General features: G+C 36.6%; 1 protein-coding gene across 5 annotated transcripts in view; it reads right to left on the bottom strand.

The window, feature by feature from the left end:
- The window catches only part of SLC41A2 (solute carrier family 41 member 2), a 58,624-nt gene that overhangs the window by 39,055 nt on the left and 1,021 nt on the right, over positions 1–18,548 (bottom strand). For 2 of the 5 annotated variants that reach the window (XM_040560180.1, XM_040560217.1), the window contains exons 2-5: positions 10,051–10,795; positions 6,540–6,647; positions 1,793–1,864; positions 760–904 (exon numbers count right to left, since the gene is read on the bottom strand). In XM_040560180.1, coding sequence (XP_040416114.1) covers positions 760–904; positions 1,793–1,864; positions 6,540–6,647; positions 10,051–10,605 — 880 coding nt within the window. In that variant the 5' untranslated portion in view covers positions 10,606–10,795. Of the gene's footprint in view, positions 1–759; positions 905–1,792; positions 1,865–6,539; positions 6,648–10,050; positions 10,796–15,010; positions 15,376–18,548 lie in introns of all 5 variants that reach the window. The other 3 variants (XM_040560189.1, XM_040560199.1, XM_040560209.1) reach the window with 3 other exon arrangements.

Genomic DNA, 18,548 nt, shown 5'->3' with positions numbered 1-18,548 from the left:
ATTAAGCATATCAAATTAGTAAAAAGGAACCTAAACATTTTACTTGATTTACTATTACTAAGACTACTGGTCGCATATTTTCATTAAGAATATGTCAAAAGTAGAGGAACCTTTTTTTCCCCCTCATGTCCATTAAATACCAGATTTTGCGGTTAAATATGTCCTGACAATTGGCAAGAGAAGCTTAATTTCATCATTACATGTGTCTCCAGACAGATACATTGGCACTGTTTCACTGTTTGTAGAAGGGGACTTGAACTCAATCCAGAACTTTCATATAACAAGCCAATTTGTTAATTTCAGAAACAAAGCAAAACATAAAATAATATATAAGCAGCATGGATAGATAACCAGGGAGTTTGGATTCAGCTAAATTAACATCCAAGTTCACTTGAGCTTAATTACACATAAGTTCCATGTATTAAGTGTTAAGAACATACTTTGTACATCAATTAATATAGAAAGTAGGGGCAAAAGTTCTCCATCCTATTAGGTGAAATCTAAAAACATACTTTTTTATTCTGTGTTTTTAGACATGCTGAGGAGGTCAGGCAAATCAAACCTTTTCTAAAGAATATGACAGATGAATGTAATATTCAGGCCTCCGGAAATTGCAGAAGGGTTGTTCTACCCTCAGCTGTGTTTCACATGTATTACACCCTGCTGGACTTAAATTGTTAACGAACCGAAACATAATATACACTCAGCATTCACAGAGAACTAAATAACTGTAAAAAGTAACATATATACTTCTTTTACCTTGTAAAAGAGAAGCTATGAATGCAGTTGCTACACTGCTAGAACACAGAAGGATTGAATGATCAAAACGGTATTTGCCCTCTGGAATCCAGCCCAATATAACTGCTGCCACTGCTGCCAGAAAACCAACTACTGTTGCCTGAACCTGGAAAAGAAAAAGGTGAACACTTGTTTTTTAGTGATCTGTGATTCTTAAAAATAATTGAGACTTAAGAATAATTTTCTGTTATTCTTTCCTCCTATTTACATTTATTTGCAAGTTGTAAGGGCAGCATGTTCACCCATTCTGTACAGACAATGATAACCCTAGATGATCAAGAAGAAACATCTCATGCTAGCAGAAAAGGCTTTACTGATAATTCAGACCCAGGAATAACAAAAGTCAAATTAGGGAAAAGAGCTGAGGAATTACCAGAAGCCAAAGATGAAATGCCTAAAGAGGTTCCTAAGCCACTTAAAACAATGAAGTCACAGCAAAAACATTTCACTTATTTTTTGAGTATGTTTTTTTATAACATATGAGTATGAAATAGTTCTAAAGATTAAGAAATAGTTGCTCTGGAGAACAAATATTCCTTTGTTCAAATGACCCAGTTATTTAAAATATTGTTCATTATCCAAAAGCTCTATCACATACTTTTCCTGTAAATATTGAGTCCAATGAAAATACAGCATTGAAAATATTTGAGAGGTTATGTTCAAGAGGTTTTGCCAAATCTGAAATTTTTCTCCCATCTTCCTTAGAAATGCTCTCTCAGAAAAATTAAAAGGAAGTACCCTTGGTGCAGTCACAAAGAATACTTTACCTCTTCTTGTGATAAATATAAGCTCATATCGTTTTAGAGAAGAACTACACTGTACCAAAACAAACAAACAAACAAACAAACAAAAAAATATAAAAACCCTGTATGTTAAGTATGAACCAGTGTAATAGGGTAGTTTCCTGTTAACATTGTCTGTCTCTATACTTGATTGACTTTTAAAATAACTTAGTTCACCTAGAAAAGTTAATCAAACAAGTCGATTTATTTACCTGTTTTAAGGCCAAATTGCCAATTATTAGGTTCCATTTCTCAATGGGAGAATCCATTTTTCCAATATTTACCTGTCAAAATTACAAGAGAATTTTAGACGTTTGGGTTTAAACTTTGAAAATGCACTAACAAGGCAGAAACCCACAAATAATTCAACTCTCACCAAAAGACAGACGTTTTGAAAGCAAGTGAAAACTGTGCTTCACTTTTTCAAGTTAAGCATTGCTGTTGATTTAAAATCGTATTCACACTAGCTATCCAAGAGCAGCTAAGCTTGATGCAGTTTTACACAGTAACTTGTTTAACATTAGCTTATTGTGCAAGATATACTAGCTGCCTTGTGTTCCAGGAATGCCCAGGCAACACCAGTGATTAGATCAGTGGCTGGAAGGGAAAATTCTCAGTGTTCAGTCACTTTAAACTAAGCTTGTTTCTATGGTCCTTTAATCCTATGAGCCAATAAAAAAATACACAACTATACAGTGTATGGACACAAACACTTTCATGCAAGTGTTTTAATTGACTGCAGTGGAACTACTTGCGTAGAATAACTGCAAGTGGTTACAGACTTATGATGCTTTAAATGATAGAGGTCCAGTCTTAAAGCAGTAGCTGGAGGACAGCAAATGAATTATTCTAACAAATGAACAAGTACATACATAGTCTTTTATAATGTACTTCAAACCTGTATTTTTTGAGTTAGAGGACAAAATCTGAAGATAGTACGTACTACTGCAGTATAATGATATTTAAAATAACTACCTTCTTGTAAAAATGGAGTAAGTTTTTAAGTTTTTAGCATAAATTTCAGTGGTGTTTTCCATACAATCCTAACCTACAAGATACTTTGTATTTCTCAAAATGTAGGAAGTCTTAATGCATATTTTTCCTCTTTTTATAATTTCTTTATGATCAGTTTTATACTTCAATTTCTTTTCCACTTTGTTCCACTTTCTGATATTAATGAGTTGTGAGGAACTAAGTACTAAAAGAAATACCAGCTTAAAAAAAAAGGAAATGTAATAAGACACTTTATCCCAATCTACACTATAAATACTTTACAGTGTTTGAAGTACAGTCAAAGCTCCACAAAGATATGCATTAATTTTAAATATTACATCAATATTTAAGGAAGTTTGGATAAGAATTTCCCTTGCGTCTTTCTTAAATATATACACTAAATGAATTAAATGACAGGTTATAGAGAGGTTCACTTTTTTTGTCCTTTGAGAAAGTTTTTGGAAGAAAAGCACCCTATCAAACCAGTAATATTGCAAAGAACTTAATCCAGTCTTAAAGAGAGCTGCTACCAGAAGGCATAGTTCTTTTTCCCCACCATCATCCACACATTCACCTTATCTTTCTTGAACCAGGTCCACCAATTTCATGAGTAAGTTCACAGCAACTTACAAGCCAAGCAGACTTGCTTGATGGTTTGATGGAAAACACTTTCTTGTGGAGTAAAAAGATTTGTTTATTTTTTCTACAAAATGATCTGATCCATCTGTGATTGCACAAATGAGGTTTGGAAGGAAGAAGGAGAGCAGGAGCACTCCTTTCAGCTGAGACCAAATTTATTGTGAGACTGTGGAATACACACATCAACAAAAGGCTTATGAATTCTATAAAGTCAAATTGCTAATGCCTAACCCCAATAACACATAGTCAAAACAAGAGAGTCTGCATAAAATTTACAGGGATGTCTGGATGAGTGGTTCTTGTTTCTTTTTGTTTTCATTTATTTATTTATCTATTGTTGCTGTTTTCACTTCCTCTTAAAAAAAAGAAAAAGTAGTAGGGAGAAAAGGCAGCAGTGTGAACTGAGACAATGAGAATGACTCAAACAACAAAACAACGCTGAAGAATACAAAACACACAATATAAATAATATGCTTGAATGGGCAGTTGGCCTAAGCACACCTCATACACTTCTGCCAGTACAGCAGTGGGATAAGGGAGAATTTCACATCCATACTAACACCAAAGAGAAGTACAAGCTATGCCCTGAAGTTGATTGAAACCACAAAGATGATTAGTTTACAGCCCCAAGAGCATAGACACATATACAAATTCAGATGCAATTATAAGCTAGCTGAGGAAGAACGTTATGAATTAGTTCCAATGCTGAAGTCATTCTGGAAATGTCTTCCTCAAAGGTAAAGCTATTCACAGAGGCACAGTCTTGTATTTAGTGTGTACCTGGTGGGGAGCTGGCTTCAGCAAATTCAGGCATCAGAAAACAAGCAAACAAGAAAAAAAAAACAACACAAGTCTGTTCATACAAAGCTGGGAAACAGCTTGGTGCTGGTGGTGCTGTGACTTTGACACCAGGCAATGCCAAAGAAACCAGAGCTCCCACATGCCATAAAGCATTGTCTGAAGAAACGTACACTTCACTGACCTCTTCTTAGTCAGCTAATTTACCTTCATGATGGCAGGCTGCAAACAGAGCTGGCTAACTTGTTTTTGCCAAGCCAGACATGGCAATTTCTTGTATTGAGGTGAGGGGAAGCCTTGAATAAAATGCTTGAATAAAACCTACTGAATCATTAGCTGACTTACGTCTTGATGAGACTTAATGACTTAAGTGGCACTGGCAATACTCCTCAAACTAACACTTTTCATATTGTGCTGTTGTCAGGAGGCTTGGGCTTCAAATGGCCGAACTGGCTCCAAAAAATCACACTCAAGACATCTGCAGATCACGTTATCACACAGTTAATGGGATACTCTTAAGAATGCCATTCTGGGCTGAGCAGAAATGTCCTGAACCTCATGATGTCAACTTAGCCACTGAACACGCAGCCAGTGTTGTGGAAACTCTAGTATCAACTTTCTGTGTGCGAGGGGGATCAACTCCTGCACTTTTGGTAACATTTAATGGATGATACAAACTGGGGCTAATGTTCCCAGTGCAGACAAAAGGTCTGTGTGACCCTTTTCCAAATGTTCCCTGAGAACTATGAGTTTCACAAATGACATGGCGTTGGTGATGATGGGGAAACCAACCACTGACTGGCCCAGAGAATAGGTGCTGGAGGCATGATCTGACAAAGATCAAGGATGTAATTTGGACAAAGAATTAAAGATCCCATTAACAGAAACAGAAGAGGTGGAGGTGATTCTTAACCTCTTTTTAAGCTTTCAGTTAGGCACTGGTAGATATTGGGCTTCCCTGAATGTTTTTCACTGTGCGATACAATCACTTTCAATCCTCAGACCATGAGCTGTAACAGTCAGGAACAAATTAAGCAACATGTCAAGCCAAAAGAAAGTAAGGTAGAAGATAAATTTATGCATGACAGTAAACTTAGTAAGGTTAAAACAACAAATATTTTTAAGAAACAGACAATACACAGAAAAGTAACAGCACTAAAATCAAACAAAACAAATATGAATAGCTAAGGCTGCTACTGACAAAGACGCAGTACATGTCAATTCTTACGCATGAAAAAAAGGATATGGGGCAAAACTCAGTAGTTTCTATAAAAGGCATGACACAAGCAAACCTTCACAGGACTGCTAAGGTTATGTCCATCACAGTGTGCATTTGGACAATAACTCAATATAATGTGATAATGAAATGTATTAATGACAGAAACCTGGGAGGCATTGTCAATACAAAGCATTGAAATATACAAAAACTGAATGACCTTGAGGATTACAGCAATGGAAACAAATGAAATTCGACAGAAGTGCAAGGTTATGCGCTTACTGACCAACAATATTTATGCCAGCAGATGGGAGCAACAACTGGAAATAGCACAAAAGGAGAAATACTAGGACACAGTAATTGATTACAAAGTAACTATGAGGTCTAAACCCAACACTGCTCAGAAAACAAATCCATATAAATGAGAAAGTTTCAAGAGCAATTTTCAAGGGAAATAGAGAAGTGCTATTTTACAATGCCACAGCGAGGTCCCCTTTGGAGTTATATACACCTGTGACCGAACATTTTCTAGTAAGATTCATTCAAGCAGCAACAGGCAGAGAAAAGAGGCCTTGCTGGAAAATGGAAAGCTTATCTTAGAAAGGTAGTGTCTTACAGAGATACCCAGTTCAGGTACTACAAATAGCTTAGCCACCTAATTAGTTCATGTTAGTTATTTACACACATACAAATATTTATGCTAAAGTAATCCGGATTGCTTGGGCTAGAAAAATGAAGGTACAGAACATCTCTACATGAGATGTAGAAAGGAACTACAACAAATACATACAAAAGGAGACTGCAAATAGAACAGTTATGCTATGTTACAGTGCTGACCCCCACACACCAAAAAAAAATTGAAAAAAAAAGGAATAAAATTATTTAGCAAGAAAGTAAAAAAAAAAAAATCTTACGGTTTGATCAATAAAGGTCTGGAGTAGCAATGTGAGAAATGTTTTATTTTGGTGTCAAGAGGTCTTTGGAATAATATATTCAAAATATTCATGTTAGCATATTCAAACCCCGTCAAGGCCAAAGACATCTGCCAACCTGACAGAATACAAATGTAAATCTCAATAATCTACTTCATATTTTTGAATGATGACTCAGAAGAGACAAAAGAAGTAAAATTTTGATATGTGAAGATTGGAAGACGGTTGTCTTTTTAACTTTGCCAATTTAATAACAGATTTAAAGAGCTCCCGTAAAAGCCAGATTAGGCCATAAACATAAATCACTAGAGTTCCAAAGATTTGTTTTCAAAAATTTACAACACCTATCTGAAGGGGGAAGGAGAAGAGAAAGTTACTTACAGCAGTTGACAGCCGGGATGCCAAGGTCATTTCCAAATTTCCTTTGAGACCAAGAAGTGCAGGAACCAAGATAAAAACTTCAGTAACATTCTTGAACACATCCCAGTGCTATTTAAAGGACACAGTGGGAAAAAAATCAATTGAAAAATTCTCTAATTCTCTTTAGGCCTTCTTTAATGTAATGCCAAAAATTCTGTAACTCATAATTAAAGTCTCTATAAAAATCGATCTTTTAATACTAGACCTAAAAGTCTTTAAAGCAAGATCTGTTATCTATCCAGATAATATAGAATTATGACTGCATACTACTATTTCAAAGACCAGAATACCAAAAGCAAGAGATACAAAACTTCCTAAATTATTGCGTCTCCACTACTGTACTTTCTTTGCATCTTTTAAATAAAGACTAAGCAAAGGTCATTGGAAATTTTTACTCTTCCTGTTGTATAAGTATTTATTTCTTACTCTCTCTGAAAAGAGTTCAAGTACCTAATCTGTTTGATGCATGTAATTTCTGTTTGTATAGTGCATGTTAATTTCTGCCGCTTAAATTAAACTACTACTTCAAAGGCTTCATCAGAAAAAAATGAAGTTTAATAACTTTTATTTTATAGCAGAAAGCTAGAGTTAAATAACAAACCTAGTTAAAGAGAGATAATTAATTTGAAGCTTTTTAAAATGACTTTAAAATAATACCACGTGCTATGCCTGCTTTTGGAAACTGCTCTTAATTTACAATATTTTCATCTTTTCTACTGCAGCTGTTTAGAAACCTCACGTAAAAAACTGCAAGGAATAAGCTGTCAAATGGACAGAGCTTGTAAGTGAAAACATGGCTCCTAACTCTTACTTTTAAGTATGAAATTTAGAAGAATACAGATTTCCAAAACCCTGATTTTTTAAAGCAAATGAAGACAAGCTCCAATATTTTTTGTGTGTGTTGAGTTCTTGGTGTAGAAATGCTCTACTACTTCCTATGCCTGTCAATCTATGTATTTAATATGTAATCATGTATCAACTTAAACTGAACTAACAAAACCACAATGTAAATCTTCTTTGCATGCAGGAATTTGCAGCAATTTGAAATATGATAGTAAATAGGATCAATTCTCAAATGTAAACAAGATATCAGAATTTCCTGTATATGAATTCACATATATACTTACAACTGAGAAAGAATAGCCATGAAATGGTTTGTTTAAGAAAAAAAAAAAAAAAAAAGCTTAGAATGCTTTGTCTTCCTCACATTTTCATTTTCAGAAGATTTTCTATCACATTTCAATACCCTGCTCTACTAACATCATAGATTTATGCTTAGTTTAAGGTAGAAAAAGCTAACGTTGGTTATTTAGTTTTGTCTTTTTGTCACATTTCTCTCATGCATGCTGCTGAACTGAGAAACCAAGAAAGATTAAAAGTAAGATAGAAGGAAAAAACAAGGTAATATCTCAATCCAGATCAAAGAACAGCTACCCAAGCACTTTTGCTCCTTTCAGAGAAGAAAGGCATGGCAAAATATTGGATTGAAAGCCAGTAATGGCAGTAGACAAAACTGCCTCTTTTGGCTGATCATTAAGCTGTATCACGACATAAAACACGTACTAACTGTGGATGAACAAGGCATCTGTAAAAGAATAAAACTGGCAGTATGTTATGAACAAAGTACAAGATTGATGCAAAACAGTGTAAGGAAACAGTAAAATTTGCTTGTCAATTTTAATTTTCCTTTTTCTTAATGTACAAAGTGTCTTTTCATTGCGATTGCTTTAAGACCATGTTTTCTTTACTCTCTCAAGATTTTGAGTGACAAAAGGAGAAAAAAAGGGAAGGGAAGGGAAGGGAAGGGAAGGGAAGGGAAGGGAAGGGAAGGGAAGGGAAGGGAAGGGAAGGGAAGGGGAAGGGGAAGGGGAAGGGGAAGGGGAAGGGGAAGGGGAAGGGGAAGGGGAAGGGGAAGGGGAAGGGGAGGGGGAAGGGGAAGGGGAAGGGGAAGGGGAAGGGGAAGGGGAAGGGGAAGGGGAAGGGGAAGGGGAAGGGGAAGGGGAAGGGGAAGGGGAAGGGGAAGGGGAAGGGACCTTAAGAGATCATAGATTCATAGAATCATAGAATATCCCGAGTTGGAAGGGACCCATAAGGATCATCAAGTCTAACTCCTGGCACCACACAAAATTAATACAAAAAATCCTCATCTAGTCATCCTCATCAAAAGATCATCTAGTACAACTGCCTGAACAATTATGGGATAACCAAAAGTTAAAAAATGGTCACCTCTTCCTTCAAGTGAACTTTAAGTATAGCTAAAGAAATCTCAGAGACAGAATGAAACAAAGCAAAACCAGATGGATTTCTCTACTGTCTTCTCAGTTTGAATAGTGTGGTTATTTCATCTGTTTGAACAATTTTTTGTGCATCTACTTATACAGGAAGAAAGAATCCATTAGATTAGTGTTTACAACAAATTTCTGGTTTTGAAAAAAAAAAAAGTAGGTAGGAAATAAAAGCAAATATAGCCTTCAAAAAGCAAAGAGTAGGCAAGAAAGTAATTTAGTCCATTAAGCCTTCCTTAGCTATTACTTTCCTCAGAATTTTCTTCAAGTATAACTGCACAAAAAATACTTCATAGGCAACTTTTATTTTTAACTCTACTGAAATGCTGCAAACACCTACAACAGTGTTAAGCTAGAAAGCACTCTTAAAAATGTTCTCTATGATATAATGTTCCTATAAAAATGTTCCTTAACTCCAGGTTAAAAACAGGTTTTAAAAATATTATTAATGTAACTCTTAAAATTCAGAGAAAGTTGTATTTTATTTTAATCCTGAATAACTATCATCAGTTAAATCTGCTAGCACATATCTACCACAACTATATTTCAAGGTGGAAGTGACTTTGCAGCCCTGTTCACACCAATAATGTTTTTAACTTCAAGTGTTCTGTATACCTAACACTATATAAAAAAGTCACTTCCACTTGAATACTCAAAAAAGCTCTAATACACTGAATTTCATTTATTATATGAATTTAATGCACACTTTCATATCCATGTGCATTATCACAGACCAGATCTACACATTATGTCAGAAATTGCATAGACTGAAAGCACACATGGAAATGAGGTAATAAAATAAATTCTCGTATCTTTTTAAACACCTATGCATTGTGGCATCACAATTAATTACAATTTCCACTTAAAGCTGAATACATTTATTACTGTCAAACAAATTTTGAGCATGTTCATTGTTATATTTCTATCTTCAGTTAAAGCAGAAGGTAATATTTTTTTTCGCCAGATTACTGTGGCTAAGTGACAACACTTACCAAGTCTTGAATGACTCCAAATGAAATATTGGAACTATTTAAGACAAGTTTTGGGGGGAAGGAGTTCATAATAGCAAAGTCTTATACAGACCTAATTACCCCTAAATACTGTGAACATCTACATTGTCACACCTAAGAACTATCAAAACCCACAGATTATCTGTTAAAAAAATATCTTCCAAAGCAAATACCAACCTGTACAATATCCAAAACCATGCCAGCAGAAACAGTTCCAAATCCTGCTAGCAAAAAAGGTACAAGTATCTGCAATGCCATAATACTACTAGATTCTTTGGGTTGTTTTCTACTCCCTTCCACAATAATATCTTCATTACTGTCACTAGACAGGTTGTCTTCCTGCAACATGGCATCTGTTTCTGAAGTGTCCATTCCATCACAGTAATTATAACTGGTAAAATCATCATATTTAGGGCTACAGCTAGTTGGGCTGTGTCCATTACTTCCATGAAAAGTTTGTTCTGCAAAGTGATGGTACTCTGTGTGCTGGTCAGATCTAACATTATAATTGTGTCCTGCTGGCTGTAATCCATCTTGCCAGATACCATTCACTTTTTTGTGTCTTTCATCCTGGTTTATTTGGTAAACAACAGGAACCATACTCAAAAGCAAATTCAAGAATTTATCAGACTGAATTGTACTAAAATTTATGGTCCAGTTTACAAAACCTTCTCTGTCATGAACTTTGCTGTTTGTTTTGGCAATGGTAGATCTGCCTTTACAGTTAGTCATAGTGCTACAGAAGTACAGGTTGGAAAAGCACTTTGTTCTTCAGACGTCAGTGAAGAAATCTTGTAGATGAGTCATCAAGAGCCACGCTTGATAATTTTAAAACAGATAAACCAAAATGTTCCTTTTTTGCATGCAAAAAGTTTTTTTCAGAGATCTCAGGTCTTCAATAATTCCATAAGCAAGTCTGGATCTGGAAAAAAAAAAGTATATATAAAAAACTTAAAAATATTTTAACTCTCTACAGAAGGCATAAGATATTAGTTTAAATGTTTAGGCCACCCACTACCTTTTCAAAGTAAGTGTTTGTAAACAAGCCACTCTCCTCCAACCCTCAACTACCTAAATTGAAAGAAATTAGAAGGGAAAAAGAGAAAATTGGTGGGTGAGGAGGTTTCACAAATCAGTGTACTTTCCAGTGAGAGAAAGATAAAGCAACGTGGACTGTAAGTGAATTGGTGAGGGCCCAACTTTTGCCTTCTTAAAGTCCAGAAGTCAAAGCCATTAGGTAAGCCCTGTGTTTAGTCCTAGACTTCCAGTGTCCTTGGAAGCAGTAGGTCCCCAGAGGAAATTGTTTGTGGAAGGTGCACAGGTGTGGTAAAACAGAGCCCACATGGTGCACTGTGGTGCTGCTATTGTTCTTCATACCCTGTGCTAATGGCAGGAAGCACAGAAAAAAAGGGGAAAAAACACCTTTCAAAACAGATGTGGTAAGCCTGAAGTGATATTCTGGGTGGCACAGTCTTTACGTGTTGATAGCCTCTGCTCCTCAGCCCCGTAAAATGATCACAAAACAATATGGGCACATACAATTCAAAAGCACGCCGATTTAAGATCTTACTTACTGAATTTGCTCTGAAGCAAACATATAAATTATGTTAAATATAAAGAGATTCTATATATGCAATAAAGCTGGATGTTTTTTAATGAAATACTACAATATCAGGGAAAGAAGGCAGTAGTGAAATTCAGACCAATTCAGCCCAGTCTACAATAGTTTATATTTGTATATAACTAAGTTTATATTAGTATATATAGTATACTAATGATTTAAAAATACACCTGCAGCACTATACTCATAAATATGGTATATTCAATTTTAATTAAAATTAGAAACAAAAACTGTTAGGAGTTAGGATAAATAAGATATTACAAAACTGATTTTTATTTAATTTTGCATGAGGCATCGGTTGCACATATTTCCTTAAAGATACTTTATTCTCCTGTCTAGTGACCACTAAAATATTATTACTTGATCAATATTAACACCAGATGTGGTCAGTTTGTTTTGCTTTCTGCAAGTCATCCAAAGACAATATATCTTTTATGTTTAGTGTGATTTAATGTGTATTTATTTCTGCTTTCAAATTGCTGCTATGGTAGAATATTAGACAACGATATATAGGCAGTCTCGAGTCATTTGACATGTCCTCCATCAGAAGCCACTTTACCTTCCTCTTCTTTAGTTTTCATGTTGCAATAATAGTTACAGTAATTTACTAGAAGTACAACAGTATTCATTTGACTGGAAGTTTTGTTGACCTGTATTTATTACTAGACTCCATGAACACAAGTAAATCATTGGTACAAACAAAGAACAAAGGTTGGGCAGACTGAACTAATACGATGTTGGATAACACATTTCCACAAACTCAAGAGAAAAAAAAAATCTATGCAAAGCTGCAAAAAGTTATATTTTTACAAACTGCAGGAAATAGAAATAGTTTAGGGTTGAAGGATTTTTTATCTATTTTCCTAAGAAAATAGGGTTACTAAGATCATATATATATGTTATGATGCCTACACTTTCCATCTCTCTGTTTCAATGTTTTTTAAATCATCCAATATTTTTGAAGCAATTTCAATTACATTTGACTGAAAATAGAAATGTGAAAGCTTTTAGTTACTAACAGCCTTACAGGAGAACCTGATTGGTGCCCTTGCTGTAAGGCATCTTCAAACATGAGTTAGGATAATTCGCCCACATACAGCCACAGCAAGTCAGCTTCAAATCTCCTGCTGCTTACAGAATTACTTGTTTGGTTTTTGTCAGTGAGGAGACGACTCAGACTCGACATGAAGACTTTCCCTCTATCAATTGCGTTATCCAAGGCAGCTCTGACCAAGAAAATAATATTTTAAAAGCAACAGTGGAGTTTATTGCTTGATTTAGAAAGAAGTCAAATTTTGCAAGAAAAACAAAAACAAAACCCACAATTTTTTCTACATGTCAAAAAGAGGATCCAAGATTCCTGAGATACCTTTTTGCCACTCTGTAGTAGTTTGTGCTATGTTGAACCTTTTGTTATATATAAAAATTTGTAGGCCTCAATTCTAGTTTCCCCACACATCATTATGAGGAACAAAACAACAAAATGACCTTTGTTGTTATCCCAGAGGAGCTCTAACCACAGTCGAAAATGGTGCTTGGTTATGTGCTACAGAAAGAGAACAAGAAGGAGCAATTTGGTTTCTGCCTGACCCAAGCAAGGGTAAATAAAGAAAGTAAAAGAAAAGATAGAATGCATAAAAAAAGACAAGCAGATGTGTCATTGAACTAGCAGCTTAACTATTACCAGAATCTGTGACAACAGAGCTTTATAGAAGGATTAAGAGGAATGAAAGGGAAGTTCATGGAAATTGTGGAAAATCAAGGTTTCAGGAAGGCTGTAACACGGAGTGCTGAAGGTTCCCAGCTGATTTATGAAGATGGAAAGCAGCACATGAGTTCTGCAGAGGGAAAATTTAAGATCGCTTTAGCCAGGTGACTTTCAGTCGATCACAGGAAGCATCCAGATTAGAGATGAAAGAATTCAAGAATGGGATATGGAACTAAGATGGGAAGTGTCCAAGATAAAAGCCACATAGCCCCACTCAGCCCCACTCTAAGGTTTTTTAGGGGTGGTGGGTTTGGGTTTTTTGTCTGAGGAGGAGTGGAGGAGTAAGAAATGAAGGATTTCATTTCAATCCCAGGGAAATACATTGAGAAAATTTCCCAATAGCTTTAACAAGGCAGAGTCTGGCCGTCATTGTGGTTACTCCAATGTCCTCCAGTCACATCACTGGAGTGCTAGACCGCTGACTCATGGAAATTATTCGTTTCTCTGGAACTCCGGCCAAAAATATTTGGGTTAATTGCCCATATCTTTATACCATATGGGGTTTTCTCCATGTAAGTCTATACTTTCTATTTTTTTAAGATATAGATCTTTTGGGGGTACTGTGGTTTCATTTAATATGAGAGAGTATTAACAAATAGAAATCACACCTAAAAGAACAAAGAAGGGGGACAGAAAAATGATTCAGTCAACTGTAAAAGTTACAAACAGGGAAAGAGGCTGGCCTGGATGGCTGACAGTTGAAATGAGAAAGTACAAAGCAGTCTGGATGACAGTCATTTCTATTTTTCCTACCAAAAGGACCTGAAATGCCAAAATGAGGTAATGGTAAATGCTTAAAAATGAGAACTCTAGAAGATGAACTGAAAACTATCCTACAAAATTTAAACATACAACGAAGAGTAATTACATCTTTAGAGCATACACAGAGGAAATAACTTTGAAGCCTTCTGAATGTAAGCATTCATTTCTAAAAACCTGCTCCAGCAAAGATAATCTTCCAAATGTCACCCGATACAATAATTTTATTCTGAGTTACAGGATGCTAATATTGCTGCAGTTTTAGTTTTTTGCTTGTAGCTACAAAATGCTTGTACCTACTACATCTAAGGAAAAACATGATCTCAGGGATTAGAAGTCCCTAAGAAGCTTTATCATTGACAAGAACAATTGTGATTTTATTGTGTTGTCTAGAAAAGATATAGCCAGGTAAAGGAGCAAGCACTACTAGAGTAACTCATGTGAAATAAAGGAGGCAAAAATATCAAAAATTGCGTGCAAAAATGCGAGGAGGTAAGTGAATCTTGTTTCCTGCCATATAATCAGGAGGTTACAGACAAAGGTGAACTAATAAAAAAAAAAGAGAGAGAGAGAGATAAAGACAAAGATCCTTTGAGAAGTCAGAAAGCAGCCTCACATTTATTATACTCAGCATGTTATATATGAAATGAAAGGACACCTTGTCTTTCTGCCTACAAGCAAAATAACGAGCTCTGCCCAGAGTATGAATATAATCATTTTCAACTCATTATTGTTTCCTAAATAGCTACATTTAATAGTTCCTTCTTTTCCTTCATTCACTTTATACCACATAACAATTACTCTGTGTTATTCACCTCTCTTTCTCAGTCCTGCAAGCACACACAAATAGGAAACAGAGTCATACCCTGCTGTGTGCTGAGGACATATTCCTGAAAAGTGAGACACTTAGCAATCTGGCACACAACAAAGCAATTTTCTCCACAACAATTAATACAACTAATGCATACAGCAATTTTTAAAATACATACAGAGACAGCATGTCTGATGCTGTAACTGAACAGGCAGAAGGAGATGGTGTGGAAAATACAGAGGACCACCAGCTGGAAGAGATGCTGATTTTTGGAAATGAATAGCTGCTTCAGTAAAATCTCTCATACTTCAGCCATGAAACTGAACACCTGACTGTTATCAGATTTTTCCATCCTTCACCTTTGATTGACTTGATTGGTCTTGTCACATCTGAGGAAGATGAAGATGACATGGAAAATGCAACTGTTCAGGAAGAGGCAGCAAGAATGCTCTTCATTATTACCCAAACGTTGTTTCAGTCACGGTGAGGATTCTGTTCTCAGGAGCGTAGCAAGGAGGTGCTTCTTACACGCCTTCCCAGCACCTAAAGAACATCCACCACCAGCAGGATCAAGGGACTGGGTTCTATGGCTAAAAATTTGATCGTACAGCAATTACACTGCTGACGATTGATTTAAAGCATGAAAACAATCACCATACTTTTTAAAGTACCTTCAGAAAAAGCAGAAGAGGGAAGAATGCTGAAGCACAGAATACGAAACTTTTCTAAAGTCAATATTATGTGAGGCTAAAACAAATATTTATTGAAGTCTAAGGCTACAAAAATTAATTTTCTGATTTCTTTCAGAGTCTGGCTAACAAAATGAAAAGATAACACCAAACTAAACAATACTGAGAGCTTTCACAGGGTCCATATCTAATCATACTGTAGTCAAAGCCCTTTTTTCCTATAAGCTGCAAACAATTTTTACAGGTAATTTTTTAAGGCAATAATAATCTCTCTGCTGCACTTCTACGTGGCTTAAAATAAAACACCATAGCTTAAATGTGTCTGAGAAACACCTCTCAGTACAAGAACAAGCCTTGGAAAGGGATATTCAGGCACGTTATATGAAATATTAATGAAACACTGACCTTTAATATGTTGCCATAATAGACAGGTAGGTACTACCTTAGAAAGGGCCTTTCTTTGGACAACAGTCTATGCATGTGATAATCTACTGTAAAGAAAATTCAGGCCTCTAGCTTTGCTCATTTTGACACTTGTTTGCAATACATTCCTCTTCAGAATGATCAACATCCTAATCACATGTACAGCAACAGGAATTTTGCCACTGATTTAGCTGAGGTTAGGATTTCGTCATTTGAGACATGCCTGCAAACACCATTTATTAATTAAGGAGAGATCCTGGTGTTGCTGGATTTTGAATTTAAAACACCGTATACAAGTATCATGGAGGAGATGTTGATATGTGTTTTTAAATAGTTTTCTATACCAGCTTGTGTAGCTATTGAATATCTAGTGTTTGATTCTTTCCCCTTCATGGGCTGCTTCCACCTATTCAACACTGGGATAATTATAATGAAATGGTCATTGCCATGTCTACAGACGGATATAATGAAGATTATGTGAGATGGCTGTGCTACCAGTCAGAGGGACCTTGGCAGGCTGCAGGAACGGGCCAACAGGAATCTCATGAAGGTTAGCAACAGGAAAGGCAAAGTCCTGACGGTGGCAAGAAATAAGGCCACGTTCCAGCACAGGCTGGGGACCCAGCAGCTGGAAACCACCTGTACAGAGAAAACCCCGGTGGAGGACAAGCTGACCTTCAGCCAGCAGCGTGCCCCTGCTGCAGAAAGGCCAAAAGCATCCCAGGCTGAATCCTGCCGGCAGAGCATTGCCAGCAGGTGGAAGGAGGCAATCTTCCAGCGATCAGCAGTGGTGAGACATGTTGGGAGTGCTGTGTCCAGTTCTGGGCTCCCCAGTGTAGGAGAGACATGGGCACAGTGAAGCCAGTGCAGCAAAAGGTTATGAAGATCATTTGGGGATTTGAACATCTGATAGGTGAGGAGAAGCTGGATGCCCAGAGGGATCTTGCCAAGTGTACAAATAACTGGTGAGAGTAGTTAAAAAAGATGAAGCCAGACTCTTTAGTGGTACCGAGTGAAAGGATGAGAGGCAGTGGACACAAATTTAAACACGTAAAATTCTGTTTATGCATAAGAAAAAAGTGTAGTTGTTTTGTTTTGTTTTGTTTTGTTTTGTTTTGTTTTTTCCCCTTTTTGTTTTTCCACACTGTGAGGGTGGCTGAACACTGGTCCAAGCAGGTTACAGAGTCTCCATCCTCGGTGATACAATCCAAGCGGACATGGCCCAGAGCAACCTGCCCTAGCTGACCCTACATTGAGCAGCGGCGGTTGATGGGGCAGTGTCCAGAGTTCCCTTCCAACCTCAACAGTTCTGAGATTCTGAAGTCTGGAATGTGACATTTTAGGGGATTTTTTGTAGGTTCAGAAGATTTACACAGGTGATACAGGATCTGCACGGCCTCTTCTCCACTGCTGTGTCCTCTGTACGTACAAATTCCCGGTATCACCCCGACATCCTTATGTCAGCTATGGCTAATCATTTACACTGCTGTGTCCTGGTGAACATATCAGCAGAAAGTGAAAGCTACATCAGTTCACCTCAGCATATAGACAGAGTAAACAGTCTGTATTATTATTAACCAGTTTGTAGCATCCCAAACCTAAGATGGTGTGCTGTGCTAAGATTATTTATACCAGATACTTAATGTTTGGGATGAAAAAATGGAAAACATGAAGAAAGACTATAAACGTTGTGTGCACAGCAGATAAACAGGCATCACATACCAGTTTTTAAATATTATGTGATATACTAGTTAATATGCTGTTTATTTTTTGGCACCTGTAGGTTAAATCAACTGCAAAAGAGACCAAAAAAAAAAAAAAGAAAAAAAATAGATGAAACAACCTCCAAATGCCTTTTTGAAAATAATGAAGACACTGAAGGAGCAGCCAGCCTCAGGCTCAATTTTCAGACAAGTTTCAGACTGCTGCATTTCACTTCCTGAACATGGCAGCTTTCGATTTCTGCCCCGAGGAAGAAAAAAGCAGCTGTCAGAAAAAGATTTGGTTTGCCTCTGCACTTTTAAGGCAACTCAATTAAAAAAGACCAAAACAGAGCCAGAAACGAAGCGGCAGGCTGTGAAATGCGGTCAGGTTGCAAAATCACCCAAACGGAATGCCGGCACGAAAACTGTCTGGCAAATCACATCCAGACCATCAAAAGCAGGTGGGGAAGTTTGAAACAGAAGAGGTAGCGCTCTCCTTTAGATTAAGTAACCATTAGGTGCTTACCTGGATGAGTCCTAGCTGTACTATTTGGGATCCTGATTACAGGTTTCTACCGTCATCATGAGGGAGGGATGAATCGCATATTAACTCAGGCACTAGGATACAGACCTCACATTGTTTTGGGGGAATAATATCCTTAAGTATTTGAAAAGAAAATGATACGTTTTATTTTTCTTTCTGAAATGTCTACCAGTCATACCATGTCATTACAATTCCAGGTTCATAATCTCTTTAAGGCAATATAAGTGGGGAATACTGCCAAGACAGGTCTTCCCATCTAATCTCATCTTTTTACCCACATTACTGAGCTGGTAAAGCACAGATAACTTAGGATATCTACTAACAGCTGGCAGGACTCTATGTAGAAGAGACATATGA

Source organism: Cygnus olor, chromosome 1 (genome assembly GCF_009769625.2).
Source record: "Cygnus olor isolate bCygOlo1 chromosome 1, bCygOlo1.pri.v2, whole genome shotgun sequence".
Taxonomy (NCBI): domain Eukaryota; kingdom Metazoa; phylum Chordata; class Aves; order Anseriformes; family Anatidae; genus Cygnus; species Cygnus olor.
Note: the sequence above shows the minus strand (reverse complement) of the source record. Positions and strands in the feature narration are given on the sequence as shown.